The sequence below is a fragment of the Vicia villosa genome, linkage group LG3 (assembly GCF_029867415.1).
Source record: "Vicia villosa cultivar HV-30 ecotype Madison, WI linkage group LG3, Vvil1.0, whole genome shotgun sequence".
Taxonomy (NCBI): domain Eukaryota; kingdom Viridiplantae; phylum Streptophyta; class Magnoliopsida; order Fabales; family Fabaceae; genus Vicia; species Vicia villosa.
The window spans coordinates 25,110,787-25,126,691 of NC_081182.1; the positions used below are offsets into that span (position 1 = coordinate 25,110,787).

At 33.6% G+C, this 15,905-nt stretch overlaps 2 protein-coding genes across 2 annotated transcripts; both read right to left on the reverse strand.

Moving 5' to 3' along the window:
• Positions 1-5: 5 nt before the first annotated feature.
• Positions 6-6,190, reverse strand: LOC131655193 (glutamate receptor 2.7-like). The gene is made up of 5 exons (XM_058925088.1): positions 5,728-6,190; positions 1,809-3,178; positions 1,346-1,658; positions 844-1,253; positions 6-714 (listed from the first exon to the last, which is right to left on the reverse strand). The coding sequence occupies exons 1-5, from the start codon at positions 6,008-6,010 to the stop codon at positions 79-81; spliced, it is 3,012 nt and encodes a 1,003-aa protein (XP_058781071.1). The 5' UTR covers positions 6,011-6,190; the 3' UTR covers positions 6-78.
• Positions 6,191-10,063: 3,873 nt separating this feature from the next.
• Positions 10,064-14,594, reverse strand: LOC131655194 (histidine kinase 5-like). The gene is made up of 12 exons (XM_058925089.1): positions 14,475-14,594; positions 13,142-14,016; positions 12,830-13,057; positions 12,653-12,746; positions 12,350-12,556; positions 12,085-12,215; positions 11,910-11,959; positions 11,566-11,831; positions 11,353-11,456; positions 10,616-11,263; positions 10,375-10,542; positions 10,064-10,228 (listed from the first exon to the last, which is right to left on the reverse strand). Exons 2-12 carry the CDS (start codon positions 13,916-13,918, stop codon positions 10,109-10,111), a joined length of 2,793 nt encoding a protein of 930 aa, XP_058781072.1. The 5' UTR covers positions 13,919-14,016; positions 14,475-14,594; the 3' UTR covers positions 10,064-10,108.
• Positions 14,595-15,905: the final 1,311 nt, after the last annotated feature.

Consider the following 15,905-nt stretch of genomic DNA (forward strand, 5'->3'; position numbering starts at 1 on the left):
TTGATATATGCATGATATAGCAAATTCTTGGGATACATAAAAGTAATTTTGTCAAACAACCTTGAATCCATACAATTATTAGGAGCTTGATGTTACAATTATAGAAGTTGCCATGTTGTTCACAGGTTCAACTTCTGGATTAGTAATTTGTACAACATCCATTTCAGTGTTTTGACCATCTGCTGCACAGCTAAGTAGATTAGCACTACCATGGTCGGCACTAAAATCGCCGTAAACCGAAACAACTGACTCAGTTTGACTAGATGGACTAGGTGGACAATGTGTACGTGGAGAAGCATCAACTAAACCTAAATCATCATCAAGAGGACTAACAATTCTTTCATTTTTGTTTTCACTTTTCTTGAATGTGTTGTGACGGTTCAAGTCTCTTTGATCAAATATCCTTACCAAGACTCGAATTCGTTGCCATATTGAAGCACTTTGATCATTGCTTAACCAAATATGTTTGTGCTGATATAGAAATGTGACAAAGAATATTACGAGTGCTGATAGGGAAGCAATCCCTGCAATGAGAAATAGACCCCAAAAGCTTTCAAGTCCAAGACTGTTATTAGTGGAGATTTCTGTATTAGAATCTTGACAACTATTCTCTTTGAACCATGCATTCTCAATTGTTTTCATTTTCTCTCCTTGTGTCACATTTAGGATTGCTCTTGAAATGTCTGCTACAAGAGGTGAACCTTTAGGGAACGCCTACAAAATCAGACAAGTGATCGAACCAGTGAGAACTCTGATTTATGAATAAATCGCATTTGAACTAGCTTCGGTTGTACCGGTTAAATATATAAGACTATTAGGGAGAGAAGTTTTAAAACAACTTACATAGCCGAAACCGCCGGTTTTAAATCTTGGTTCAACCATGACATACTTTGAACAACTATAAACTCCAAGAAAGTGCTTAACATAAGGAACTTCATCAAAAGCAGCATCAATACCACCATTTACGCTTCCTTTTATGAAAAGCTCATTGCATTCTTCAGCTGATTGATAAGGAATGAGATGAGAATCTGGAAATTGTAAGCCTTTCAAGATTCCATAAACAAAAGAACCTTTGAGATACCCAACATTCATCTTATTCTTTAGAAGTTGATTAACATCTGTAATAGCTGGAGTTAGTTGTTCAACTGTTAAGAGTGAAGTCAAACTTGCAGTGTAACTTTGAACCAGAATTAGAACCACAAAAACCCATACAACCACCACAAATCTACCCAAGTTGCTCACCACTTTCTCTCCTGTCATCAAAATGAGATAGTTAGCAATAAGGGTCATAATGAATTGTAGTTTGCGTGTGCGCGTGTGTGTTTGATGAGTGGATGAGACTTACTATGAGCATAAACCATAGTTGAGAACGAAAACCATAAGCTTGTGCCAATTTGATGAGAGGGCGGTCCCCTAAAATCGTTGTTAATTCTATGTTCGAGAACCCAAACAACGAATCCTATGAACACAAATGAACAAGCAGTTGTTGCCCAAAGTTGCCATGTCAGTGGCTTCAAAAAGGCCCATGCATTTTTCTTCCTGCTGTCTTTCATTGAAACAATCATTGTCACACCAGATTCCGTGTATGGCATTGTGAAATCAACATAGTTGGATCTCTTCGTAGTGATCGTTATATCCCCCACTACTGCATCGTACTTCTGTCAAATGCAAAGTCACATTTTTATTCATTTCATTCAAGTAAGAAATGCATGATGTCGATATGCCAAAAGTTTTAAGCAACATTTTATAGTAAGAGTTTTGATTTGACAGATGCTCATGATAAAAAATGTGTGAGAAAAAGAGAGTACCCCGTGATAGAGTTCCATGATCAACTCGTCGTATGTTCCTGCCATCTCCCCATCAGGCTTTGCATATGCAACAAATTCATATTGCGGTAAGCCATAAGGCAACGCTTCCACCACAGCTTTGAAAACATCAATGCAGAAGCCAGTGGCTTGTGTTGAATTAGTGTCATTATCATGTGTTACTTTCAAAAATTCAGTGTAGTTATTTCCATTTTTTACTGGAACTCCTACCCTCAATTTCTTCCCAACAATAGTTGGAATTTCCCATCCCTTTGGAATAGAGTACATATCCCCTGGCCATATGATAGTTCCAAGATCATTTCTAGAACTAGAATATGTAATATTGTTCTTATCTTTTGTTTCCAAATTTCTAGCCAAACCCTTATCTGGTGTCCAAAATCCAACCCTCTTTTCACTATTACCAATCACATTAACTATCTCATAAGTTGATGCTTGTAACTTCCCATCAGAAACATTGAAATCGCCACTAAGACCACTGAATCTAGTGTTCAACAAAGCTTCACGCAATTTCTCGCCATTTTCTGCTATACCAAACCTTTCAAATTCAGGTATATAATAATTGCTTGATGTGTTGCTCTCATTGTAACCAAATTTTGCGGTTCCATTTCCAACTTTCTCAACAGCCATTGCTAGTGCAATTGTTGCATCATAAGCCCATATTCCAAAAACGTTCAAATTTGTGTCAACAAGAGATGGATTATCACTCATGAATTTTCTCTTCCATCTAACTCTAAAATCATCTAGCTTTTTCGTTCTTGGAATATAAGTTTTAACACCGATTACTCCTTCCATCGATTCCCAAACATCTAAACTCAACGAATTGAATAAATTAGCCATACTATCAGTTACTATCCAAACATAGCTTTGACTCATCATCCCAATTTTTTTCGCTATGGTAAAAAGCTTAGAGCCAACAGTTGTTGACATGTGCACAACAAATACTCTAGTTTGTATAGTAGTCATTATCTTGTAAAGCTCTTGAGTAATGGCATCATCTGTGGCTGTTAGAGAAATTGCACTAAGATAAGGAACTTGAATATTCTGTTGTTGAAGAACATTGGTTAAGTATGGAATGAGTCCTTCACCAAAACTGTTGTCAACATAAATAGGGACCACTTGTTTCCAACCAAAAGCTTGAATGAGTGTGGTGATGGCTTGTAGTTGAGCTGAATCAGTTTGTGATACTTGGAAAAAATATGGACTTTGAAGTGATGCAAGGGAAGGGCTTGTTGCAGAAAATGTTACAATGGGCACGTGAGCTTTGTCTCCTAGTTGAATCACAAAATTTGCTTCCATTGTTGTTGTTGGTCCCATGATTGCTTCTACTTTCTCATTTTTTATAAGATCCAAAGCTGTTTATCACAAATATTACACAACTATAAAATTTTATGATTTTTTATAAATTTATTGTATATAGTAAAAACATTTAATTTAAGATTATATTAATTTATTCCGACTTCCAAGTTTATAGCGATAAAAAAATATATGAATACTATTTAAAATAAATAAATTTTGTGAGAGCCCGGACCGAACTGGCCGGTCAGACCGAGAACTGGAGGGGTCATCAATCTGGTTTGATTGTTGGATCAGTTATGCTATTGAACTGGTGAGAACCGGCCAAAATTGGGAAAACCGATGAATCGAAAGTTTTAGAAAATCGGTGGTTCAAATGTATGCTCTTTTTTTCGCACAAAACGACGCCGTTTTCATGATTTAAAAAAAATATATATTTAAAATATAATTACACTTTATTCAAACCTTATATTTAGAACATTTTTTCCCATTTTGCAATTATACCTGATTTAAAATTTATTTAAATTTATATTTTATATTATTTTATTGTGAGTGATGATTATATTTAAAATTTGAATGTAAAGAATAAACATGTGAAATTATGATATTTTAAAATTTTAAAATTTTGTGGGTGTTGTGATATGTTTTAGAGACTAAGTCATCCGGTTCAACCGATTTAATAAATATATAGAATATTGTAATAGACACTGGTTTATTCAACCGAGTTATCCAGTTTAATCCGACTTAATCATGCAGTTTGATCAGTGATCTTGTGGTTCAACAAATGAACCAGTGACCCAACGGTTTGATGATCAGTCCAATTTTTAAAACATTGTGCGAGAGTTTTAAAAAACATAAGATATAATTTTGTAAGAAAATTTTTATGAGTTTAACTTTATATTAAAATTTTGTGAAGTCTTTAAAAATATGTTGATTTATATTAAAAATTTCTTTAAAATTTAACTAATCAAGTCAACTCCGTTTAACTCAATTTTTGTTGATCAATTAAAGGTAATTTGACTGGATTATGTAACTTGGTCAAACCAATTTAAAACACTATACTGCTACTAAAGTCAAAGAGAATAAGGACAGTCAACTAATACTAAAAAGTCAAATATTACATTCAAATAATAAATCTTATTTTGTGGTTGAGAAATGAGATGTAGTGTAAGGAATTGGACAACCAATAAGACATGAAAAGAAATTGTTTTTGACATGAAAAGATCTGATCTAAGAGGCTAACAGCCATAAGTCAAGTCAAAGTGTATAGTTGTAGTTTTAGTTGTAGCTGTGGCCAGCCTTTTAATGTGAACAAAACTGAGAGAGAGGAAAGAAAATAGGGTAATAGGAAGACAATAAGTGGCGTAAGTTAATTACAAAAAAGTTTTGGAGTATTCACTCACTCACTCACGTCTCTGTACTATAGGTTATTAATTACAGTACTTGTAGAGAGGAATTCATTTGATGTGTTAATGCATGACTGCATTGCATTAATGCAAAGAACAGCGACTCCTTCATCACATGCATAAACCACCTCATTTTATTTTCCTTTCTTTTCTATACTAAATTTTTATCTATATTATAATTATTTTAATTTAATAAAAATAAAAAATACTAAATTTGTTGTTACATTAATTATATATATATATATATATATATATATATATATATATATATATATATATATATATATATATATATATATATATATATATATATATATATATATATATATATATATATATATATATATATATATATATATATATATATATATATATATATATATATATATATATATATATATATATGGAAAAACCAAATGTTCATCCTATTATCGATCACCTTACATACGAAGGAAACAAATCAATCAAACGACTTGTACTTACCAAGAAGCGCCAAGTTAACTTGCTTTATATTTTTAACACGTATCTCCAACCCCCACCCCGCCCTCTAACTTCTTGGCCTTGCACACTTCAACTCACTTAACCTAAACAACCTTGACCCCCTCTTTGGAACCACCCTAATGAAATTGTCTATAAAACCCTAATATCCCCTTCCATATCGACACTAGAATCTTCATGAAGAAAATAATGACCTGAATAGAGTTCAGAACCGAGTTCAAAAGAATCATTCTTGCCCTAAAAATTGTAAATTTATTATTTTAAGAAGCTATCCTCTTGTATTAGCGCCAACCAATAGTCCACTTTACGATACGAAAGGCCCTCAGTCAGCTCCAAAAACGACCCCAACATTTTTTAACACCCAAGAAACAAATGGTTATCATTTAGAGTTAACAAAATAAACATTCACTTTTACATTTTTTTTTTTATATTTTCAGAGAGGACAACCAATTTGCATACAAAAGTATCTCTATTATCCTATAACATATAATATAATGTTTAGATAGATTCTACTCTAGTTTTCATGTTTGATTATTTAAATCGGAATATATTAAAATTTGTTGAATTTAGTTTTGTTGATTTTAAATAGATTTTTATTAAAAATGGATTAAACTAAATTGTGAAAAGCAGATGTGGCAAATAAATACACATAAATAGTAGTTGGAGAGAAGAAGAATGAAGAGTTGCAATTAGCAATTAATTACCTTGTGCAGCTGCATTGACGACATCCCTATGAGAATCCCTGACGATGATTTGGATTCTGGTTTTGTAGTGAGAATGAGAGAGATAGAAATCTGAGAGGGCCATGTTGATGCAGCTCAATCCTATCTTCCCAACTGTTCCGTTACTAATATCAAGCACAGTTCCAACTTTCACAACAGTACTTTCATTTCTAATTTGTGCCATTCCACCCAACAAGAGACTTAGACACCAACATGTAACCATGATGAATATCATAATTGGATGGTTATTTTTCTTCACCACCATTTCGATCTTAATTTTTTTGAGTATGGGGAAACCTAGCTAGCTAGATAAGAGTCATTGAAGCTTAAACCTTATTGATTATATATATATATCATATATGTGTTCATGGTTGAGTCGGTTGCACCAAGCAATCCCAATTTTTTCAACTCACAAGCATCTATGTAGTCGTCGTTTGAAAAGTACAAACACTCACATCCACAAATAATATAATATCATGTCTAGGCAAACTTCTTTCAGTGTGAAAGGTGAGTTTAGAAAAATAGAATAGATTATATATATATATATATATATATATATATATATATATATATATATATATATATATATATATATATATATATATATATATATATATATATATATATATATATATATATATATATATATATATATATATATATATATATATATATATATATATATATATATATATATATATATATATATATATATATATATATATATATATATTACATGAAGAGTTTCCAATTAACCTTATAATTTGCCTATCAACAAAATTTGTACACATGAATAAGCATTCAAACTTATTTTGAGTTTGATGGAAAAAAACTATTTTAAATTGGTTTGAGTCTCAAAATTGTTCCGCCCTATTATCTCTACTCATAAAATCAAATAGTTCAAGAATACTAATATCTACAGAGAACAAAAACAAAAAGAGGAAAACCAAAGTTCAAACTCTTTTAATTTGTCCCGAGTTAAAAATCACTTTGCAAAAACTATTTTACTCGTCTCTCTCAAAAGAAAATTCTAACATCTATTTCACTCATCTCTCTTAAAATAAAATCCTAGCATCTATGTCACTCGCCTCACTAATATTGGAAGCCCAAACTTAAGCAGCGATTTCATCTTTTTCAAATCTTAGAAAATGGCTACTTTATAGGTTCGTCTTAACCCTAATTTATGTTTCAAAATCTTTTTATCTATTATTATTTAGGTTTCAATAGCTTGTTACATTATGTTTGAACTTTCAACTTGTTTAGACTTGTAGGTATGAATGGGTGAATGAAAAAAATTAACGAGGATGAAGGTAAAGTGAGCATTGCAAACTTGTGTGAGCGCTGCAAACTTATATATTAACAAATTTTTGCTGCTCTCACTTCAGCTTCATCCTCATTACCTTTCATTTCGGATGCCATTATGAGACAAGTACGTTTTTGACACATTTTATGAGTTGATGTTGTTACATAAAAGTTGTATGTTTTTTTATGAATGTTGTTTTTAATGTTTGTTTAAGATTTGTTTATTATATCTTATGTGGTTTGAGTGTTTTTCCAACACCTTACCGAATATATAACTTTTCAGATTGCATTCAAAAATTATAATATAATAGATAAAGTTACATTTGAAAACAAGTTACATGTTCAATTCTAGACAAGAATTCTTAAGCACGTTATCTACATTTTGCTCTTTAATAGTGAGAACTTTGTTTAATGCTTCTATTTTTTCAATCTCCACTTCCTTCACCTATAATTTAGTTTGCAAATTAAATAATATGTTGCAAAATGAACTAAAGGTAAAGGAAGGGGGTTGAAGAACTAGGAGAATTAAAACAAGTTCTAACAGTTAAAGGGAAAAATGCGGATAAGGAGCTGAAAATTTCTTATTTAGCATTGAACGTGTAACTTGTCCTTCTAATATAACTTAATTTATCATATTATAATATTCTAGATTAGACTGAAAGGTTATATGTTTAGTGAGCATTAGCAAAATAAGCATTTCACACAATTTATAATAAACTTAGTGTATATATCACAACGGTTGTTTAGAATAGCCGTTGTTAAATATTTTTCTTTAAAGCATATCACAACGGTTGTTTGAAGTAACCGTTGTGATAGGTAGCGTGCTACTTGACTTAAAATCACGGTCGCGCGACCGTGGTGTAAAGCATCATACATACAACTACCCCTTACCTCACAACGGTTGGTCAGACGTTGTGGTATTCCTTTTCCAACCTTCGTGGTATCCCTTTTACCTAGTAGTCCACAATCATATAAGGAAGCCTCTACAGATCCACATTTTCAGCAAGCTATAAAGGAGGAGTTACATGCATTAGAGAGAAGCCACACATCGGACCTTGTTGAACCTCCTTCTGATAAGCCTCTTGTAGGACGCAAATGAGTATATACAATAAAGACTCTTTCAGATGGATCTATTGAGCGATACAAAGCTTCTCTAGTGGCAAAAGGGTTCACTCAAGTGTATGGTATTGGTTATGAAGAAAATTTTGCTCATGTTGCACGCATCACCTCTATTCGAACTCTTCCTGCCATTGCAGCCATTCAAAAATGGGTACTTACACAAATGAAAGTAAAAAATGTCTTTCTCACTGGTGAGTTAGAGGAAGGGGGTTATAAGCATCCTCCTCTAGGATATACCTGCCAGAAAAATGAAGTGTGTCATCTTCGTAAATCTCTCTATGATCTTGAGCAAGCACCTAGAGTTTGGTTTGCTAAATTTCACAATATTATTACTTAGTTGGATTTCTCTTCTAGTTCTCATGACTCTTCTCTTTTTAATTGAAAAACAAACAATGATATAGTTGTCTTGTTGCTTTATGTTGATGACATGATTATCACTGGAAATGACTCTGTTGGAGTTGAAGAGCTCAAGAAATTCTTGTGTGAGCATTTTGAGATGAAGGATCTTGAACCATTAAGTTACTTTCTGGGACTTGATGTCTTATCTTCTATTGATGGCTTATTTATCTCACAAGGTAAGTATTCTTCTGATCTTATTTCTTAAGCAGACCTCACTGATTGTAAAATTGAAAATACTTCTCTAGAACCCAATGTTCAATTTACTCCTCGAGTTGATACTTTGCTCGATGATGCCTCCCTTTATCGACAACCTGTAGGTAGTTTGATTTAACTCACATTGACTAAGCAAGATATATCATATGATGTTCATTTGGTTAGTCAATTCACGACTTCTCTATATGTTGTCATTCATTATGATGTTGTCCTTCAGATTATTCGGTATATTAATGGCACTGTTTTATGGTCTACACTACTCAGTTGCATCCTCATTGATTCTTAAATCATAATATGATGTTGACTGGGTCGATGATCTTAATGATCATCGACCCACCACATGTTTTTGTATTTTTCTTGGAGATGCTCTTATTTCTTGGCGTAGCAAGAAACAAACTTTGACAGAATGCTCTAGCACTGAAGTTGAATATCGTGCTCTTGCTAATACGACCTCTGAGATATTATGGCTTTGTTGACTTATTGCTGATTTAGAGACACCCCAACCTTCACCTACATATTTTTATTGTGACAATCGTAATGCCATTCAAATTTCTCACAATGATGTTTTTCATAAGCGAACAAAACTTATTGAAATTGATTGTCACTTCATTCGTCAGTGTCTTCTCTATGATGAAGTTCATCTTATCTTCATTTGCACTCTGGATCAACCCACTGATTTGTTCACAAAACCTCATTCTCCTGGTCGTTTCCTCTAATAACAGTTTGGGGCCTGTTTCTCATTGAAGGGATTGTTTACCTATCTTAGCACTCCTAATATTTGTGGTAAGTTTTCTGAATCAGAACAAAACTATTTGGTTAAACAATAATTCAAGTACTCCAATATCTCACGTCTCGGTAAGGATATTTGTTTAAAGAGACTTGGATTGTCACACATTCAAGAAAAGTGGAAATAAAAATGAAAACATTAATCTTCATGATGATGACTTATGAGCAGATGAGGCCTCTCCAGGTACACACTGTCCACCTAATCCAACTGGTAAAACTGAATAAAATGTTTCCACTAATGAAGATTTAAGTCAAAATACAGAAATGGAGGATGTGCAAATTACTAATCCAAAAAGTGTTTCTGTGAACAACTGTGAAATTAACTCATATTCACTATGCTATAATCTACAACTGTAACATCAAGATCCTAATAATTATATTGATTCAAGGTTACTTTTATCAGACAGTTGTGATACCTCACCAATATCGATACATATAACAGGTAAGCACTTGCAAAGGATGAAAATATGATATACATACATTACAAAATTTTCTTAACTCATATTCTTTTATACAAAAGAAGAAATTACAAAGTATTATCACCTTAAGTATATTGTTCAATACACTCTTTCAATTTTTGTAAACTCACAGGTTTTGATACAAATGAGTCCATACCATTAGCAAAACACTCTTCTGCACTCTCTGACAAAGCATTTGCTGTCATCTGCATTCATACAAGGCAGTAATTATTAACTTTCCAAAAGCATTCATAGTAAGAATGGTTTCTTTTGTGATAATTCAATAAACAACTTAAAGATGTCAGTTATTTTCTTGTTAATTTGTTATTGGTTCTAGTCTTCTAGAGCTCACCGCAACAATGGGAATTCGCTTTGTGGATGAAGCGGAACATTCATAATCTAGACCTGGTAGATTTTGCTCGATTCCAGCATTTTTCGCAGCATCCCAATTGCCTGTTTCCTCAAAAGACCGAATCAGTTTTGTTGCTTGAAGACCATCCATAACCGGCATGCACACGTCCTGTAAAGTGTGACTGTCAAATGAGTTGAAGAAATCACGATTGTAATATAAATCAATAAGCAACAATGCTTACCATCAGAACCAGGTCATAGGTACAGCGTTGAACTGCTCGCACGGCTTCGGCTCCATTAGTGACAACATCAATGTTATGACCCAACTGCTTCATCATGATTTGTGTCACCGTGATAATGATCTTGTTATCTTCCACAAGAAGGATCTTAGGCTTATATATGGATTTGGTTACTTCTGATTTACCACTTCTACTAACACATTGAGTAGTCGTGTTTACCACCATATGCTGAAAAGAATCTGCATTACCATGTTGAAACCATGTATGAGCATTATATAGATGATGTTTGTTACTAGATGAACTAGCTGATTCAGACATATCTGAAGCATCAACAATCGAAGATGAATCATCGAAAGAACACGTCCCTTTTGATATGATGTCATTAGTAGTAGCGGGAAATGATAACGAACTCTCAGAAAATCCACTGAATTTGTGAGGCAGTAACTTGTGAGTTCTGTTTGTGTGGAACTGGAAGAAACCTTCTGTCGTTGTATCATCAGAAGCTCCATCGTTATGCTCCATGTCTGAGAGCTCATCGGAGTAATCAGAACTATCACAAGCTATTGAGACCTTGTATGGAAGTATGAATGTGAAGGTAGAACCATGCTGTTCTTTGCTAGACACTGTCAGACTACCCCCCATTAATTCAACCTATGCCAAGTGCACGGAAAATGGTGACAATTTATAAAGTGAAGAAAACAAATGAAATGTGACACTCACCAAATACACAAGAGGCTTACCAATTGTTTGCATATTGCTAGTCCTAGTCCTGTGCCGCCGTACTTTCGAGCGTGGTCGACACTGACTTGCATGTACCTTTTAAATAAACTATGTTTTGCATTTTCTGTTACCATGTAACATGGAAAAATCATTCATCTGATGATTACTTTTTTCTATACAAACAGAAGAATAAACAGTAAGCTCGATATAAACAAAGTAGTGATATTCGATACCTGGTATTCCGATGCCTGTATCATATACATCACAACCTATCCACACAGTTGTTTCATCTGAGTGATGTTGATCCTCCGTGTCTCCATTCATCGAGCATTCGTTTTGAGGTGTTGAGAGATATTTTTCTTCTTTCATTACATTCACAGAAATGGTTGATTGGCTTGATGTAATCTTTTGTATGCTTTCAGCTTTTGAAAAAGTTGGCTCTTGCATAACATAAAGGTTTATCCCAACTTTGCCTTCATGTGTAAACTTGATGGCATTGCTGCAAAATATTATCAATCAATCATAACTGCAACAATGTTGCAAAGTTTGAGACTACTAATTGCAAAAAATTTAGTACCTGATTAAATTTGTGAGGATTTGTCGAATCCTTAAAACATCACCAGTAACCTGCAATTATGCATGAAAATTAATCAACACGAATCAGTTGAAATGATGCTTAATGTTTTGATGTCATGACCAGCTAGCACGCATAGTAACAGCTAGAATTATGCAGCTCTTAAATATCTCCTCACCTCGATAGGTACATCATCTGCTACATGTCCTTCTAAGGTTAATATTTTCTGCAATGATGCTGCAGCTGTCTGAAGCACGTGCTTTACTACTTCTCGTGGTCGAAATTTTGTAGCCTCCAACTTCATCACTCCTATATAGAATCAAGTTTGACTTTAATCATTACTACTTCTAAAGTCACATTATCGTTTGTGATTTTATGACGGTGTAACTTTTTTCACGTTGACACTATCATAATTAATCTGAAAACAAGGATAAATTTCCAACCTGACTCAACCTTGGAAAGATCGAGTATGTCATTTATAAGTTGAAGAACCAAGTCTCCAGAGGATAACATGAAATCCAAGAGCTGTCGTTGTTCCCTATCAAGTTTCGTCGTGGAAAGAATTTCTGCCATGCTAACAACACCAGACAGTGGAGATCTTATCTCATGCGACATTGTTGCCAGCACTTGTTTTGCTCTCATAGTTTCCTCTATTTTCAAAGGAGATGAAAACATAATCAGCTTTCGTGCGGCGAAAACAAATTAAAATTTGATAGAAGTAGTTGTTAATGGATGAATGAATCAACCTGTAATGTGAATGGTTTTATTCAGTTCTGTTTCCTTTGCTTTTTGAACAGCTATCTCTTCGCGAATCTTCGCCATCCTTTCTCTTTTTCTCACCTTCATTTTCCAAGAAACATAAATATCCATGCAAGTAAAATTCAAAACCAAAAAATTCACAACAAATCAACAATAATATTTACCTGATCTGTTACATCCATTCCCATATAATTGATTCCAATTGTTTCTCCTGTCTTGCTGAAGACAGGTTCTACGTAAATCAAGAATGTCTTCGAACCAAATAGTTCTGTCTCGAAAGTGATTTCCCTTTTCGCAGGCAATCCTTTTTCTAAAACTTCCATCTTAAAATCTTGAGACTCCCTAACACCCGATCCGGTGAATATTTCAACATCCGTTTTTCCTATAATGTCCTGAAAAAAATGATCGAAAATGAATTGAAATTCAAATGAAAAATATTTGATGTATCATTAAGCTTCAACAGCAAAAACCATTACCTCCTCTTGTAAACTCGGAAAGTGATTATAGATAAAGCGATATCGCAACTCTTTGTCCTGATGGCCAATAACAACCGGAGCATTTTGGAGTATAAAATGCAAGAAATTATCTGCTCTCTTCAAAATCTGAGAGAGTTCTTCAACAGGTGAGGATTGTCTCTCGAAGTTCTTAATACTTTCTTGCAACTTTTGTTCAAGGCACTCTTCTCTCATCATACTTGCCTCCAGAAGCTTTTCCAGGTGCGCGGCTCGTTGTTTCCAGTACACAACAGTATCATACTCAGCATCAATTTCAATTCTCTTGTTTTGAACCACAACATCGCTTTTTCTACAAGGTACATCTTGATCTTGTTGCCATATATCATAAATATCATCCAATATAGAAACTGGCCGTTTATCGCCTCCATATCTTTCCTCCTCGAACCTATGCTCTTCCAGTATCTCCAACTTCCTTAACTCAACATCCTTTCTTTGTTTGCTAAGGTTGTCAAGTTCTTCTCTTAAAAGACGCGCGACATTAGCTTGTTTATACTCCCAGTGTTTCATAAGGCTTGCCAATTGTGAAGAACCTTTTTCTGTGAAATTTGTTAGCTCGATGAGACGCTTGAAATCGGCTATAGTCGGTTCTTCTGTGATTGTAATCTCCTCTAACATACCTTGGTCATTTCCCGGCTTTTCGATATTGAACTGTTTTCCAACATCAGTTGCAATATCTTCTGGCCACATTGAAGGGAGGACCTCAATTTCCATGATATCATCAACACACTCTTTCTCCATAATATGTTCTTTTCTATAATACACAACTCGTGATTTCAATTCATTTTAATGGCATTGCATTGGCACCCTAAGAAGTGCTACTCCAAAATCCAACAGGTCTGTGAAAAAAAGTCAAATAGATGAATTAAATTCAATGGCAAGTTTTCAAAGTGGAGTAAATAGTCAAACTGGTCCCTAAAACTGTAGGGTCTTATCAATTTTTAGTCCCCCCAAATTATCAATACTCTTGGAAATTGAAAGACTTTAAGGGTTTACTTCCAAGGTGGTGATTTTCAATTTCATCATTCAAACAAAGGCAAAACATCTTAATGGAGAAGTATAAAAATCTCACTGACACCTTTGAACAAATAACAAATGTGTGTCTGGAGTTGACACGTGTCAGTGTCTGATCCGGCACTTGTGAATTTTTTCAAATTATTATTGATATCAACGTGTTAGTACCGGTGTCTGTTGTGTCAGTGTTTCGTAGAATCAAAAACGGGAAAATTGAGACCAAACTGTATGAATCTATAAGAATAAGAATGAACTGAAAATCTCATAACCAAGCTTAACTAACCTTATATTTTGAGGAATCTCTTCAACTGTGGAGTCAAATGCATTAAGCAGTTAAAAATTGATTGAGAAATACTATTTGGCTCAAGTTTTGTATTGTCTGAATGAAATGAAACACTTCAGGTGTTGATTAAACAATAAAAATACAAACAAGCCTAATCATATATATAATATACCTGATGATGTTTGTTGCTCTTTCTCTCTCTTTCCTAAAAAGAGAAACAGTTTCAACTAATCATGCAATTATGGAGAGAGAAAATGGATTTTAATGGAAAGGTTGGAATTTAAAATTGAGAGGAAGCTATTGGTGTTCCCCGCCATTTCCGAAGTGAATCCTGTGATACCTTTAATAGGTTCCAAAATGCATCCTTAAATTAATCAAAATACACACGATGTATGTAGTAGTACTAGTCATACAAATGTTCTGTTAAAAAAATATATAGTAGTCATATGATAGATTAATTTATGAAATACATGTTCCACAATGTCTTTGTACATATCAAGGAATCTATCAATTTTTGTTGGAAATTCAGGTAAGGGGGAATTCTTCATCTAAGAGTGCTTTAACCACGAAAGGGTAGAGAGATTTCCCTTAACCTTCAATAAGATTTATGTTTCTCCATTGTTGTGTTTTAATAGTTTTGTATGCGATTTATGAAAATTGATGATGATGATGATGATGATGATTATTATTATTGATGGTGGATTATGTCTTCTTGATGATGCTTCCATAAATTTAATATGTGAAGTTGTGTTGATGTTGTTCTTGTGGATATGTTGTGTTAATGGTAAATTGGAGATGATGAATATGATTATATGCATTATTCTTGTTGATGTTGTGTTAATTGGTGAAATCATGAGTTAATTGGGAGTTTTGAGAAGTAATAGTAGTAGGTAATTGACCCATAATATTAGATTTTTGAAATAAGTTGTTTTGACATGTTAGGAAGTGTTTGGGTGAGGTTTTAAAATAAGTGATTTTATTGTTTTGAAATTGTATTATTTTCCACCATTGTTGCTGAAGCTTTGGGGTTAATATGATATCAAGAGAATTAAGAATTATATGTATTAAATTGTTGTTTTAATCATTAGATAATTATAGTACGACAAATATTGTGATTAGGGGTTTTTACAGAATCAAAATCGGATGTCTGGAAGGCCTCCAACGATGAAAAAGCATAAATTTTGTATTTCGTCCCTTTTGCGTCGAAGCATACTGAGTGGTTTGCAAAATCACACTTTCTGTGATTTCGGTGTGAAAACTACCCTATTGTTGTGTTGAAATTAATATGGTGTAATGTGATACCGTTATATGTTGTTGAGTTATTGTGATGATGCATTCATTCATGCATCTTGCGTTATTGTTGATCGTGAAAGAGGCAGGTCATGAGTCTTGGTGAGGGGACTAGTGCATTGGCGAAGCTAGGGCCTGGCT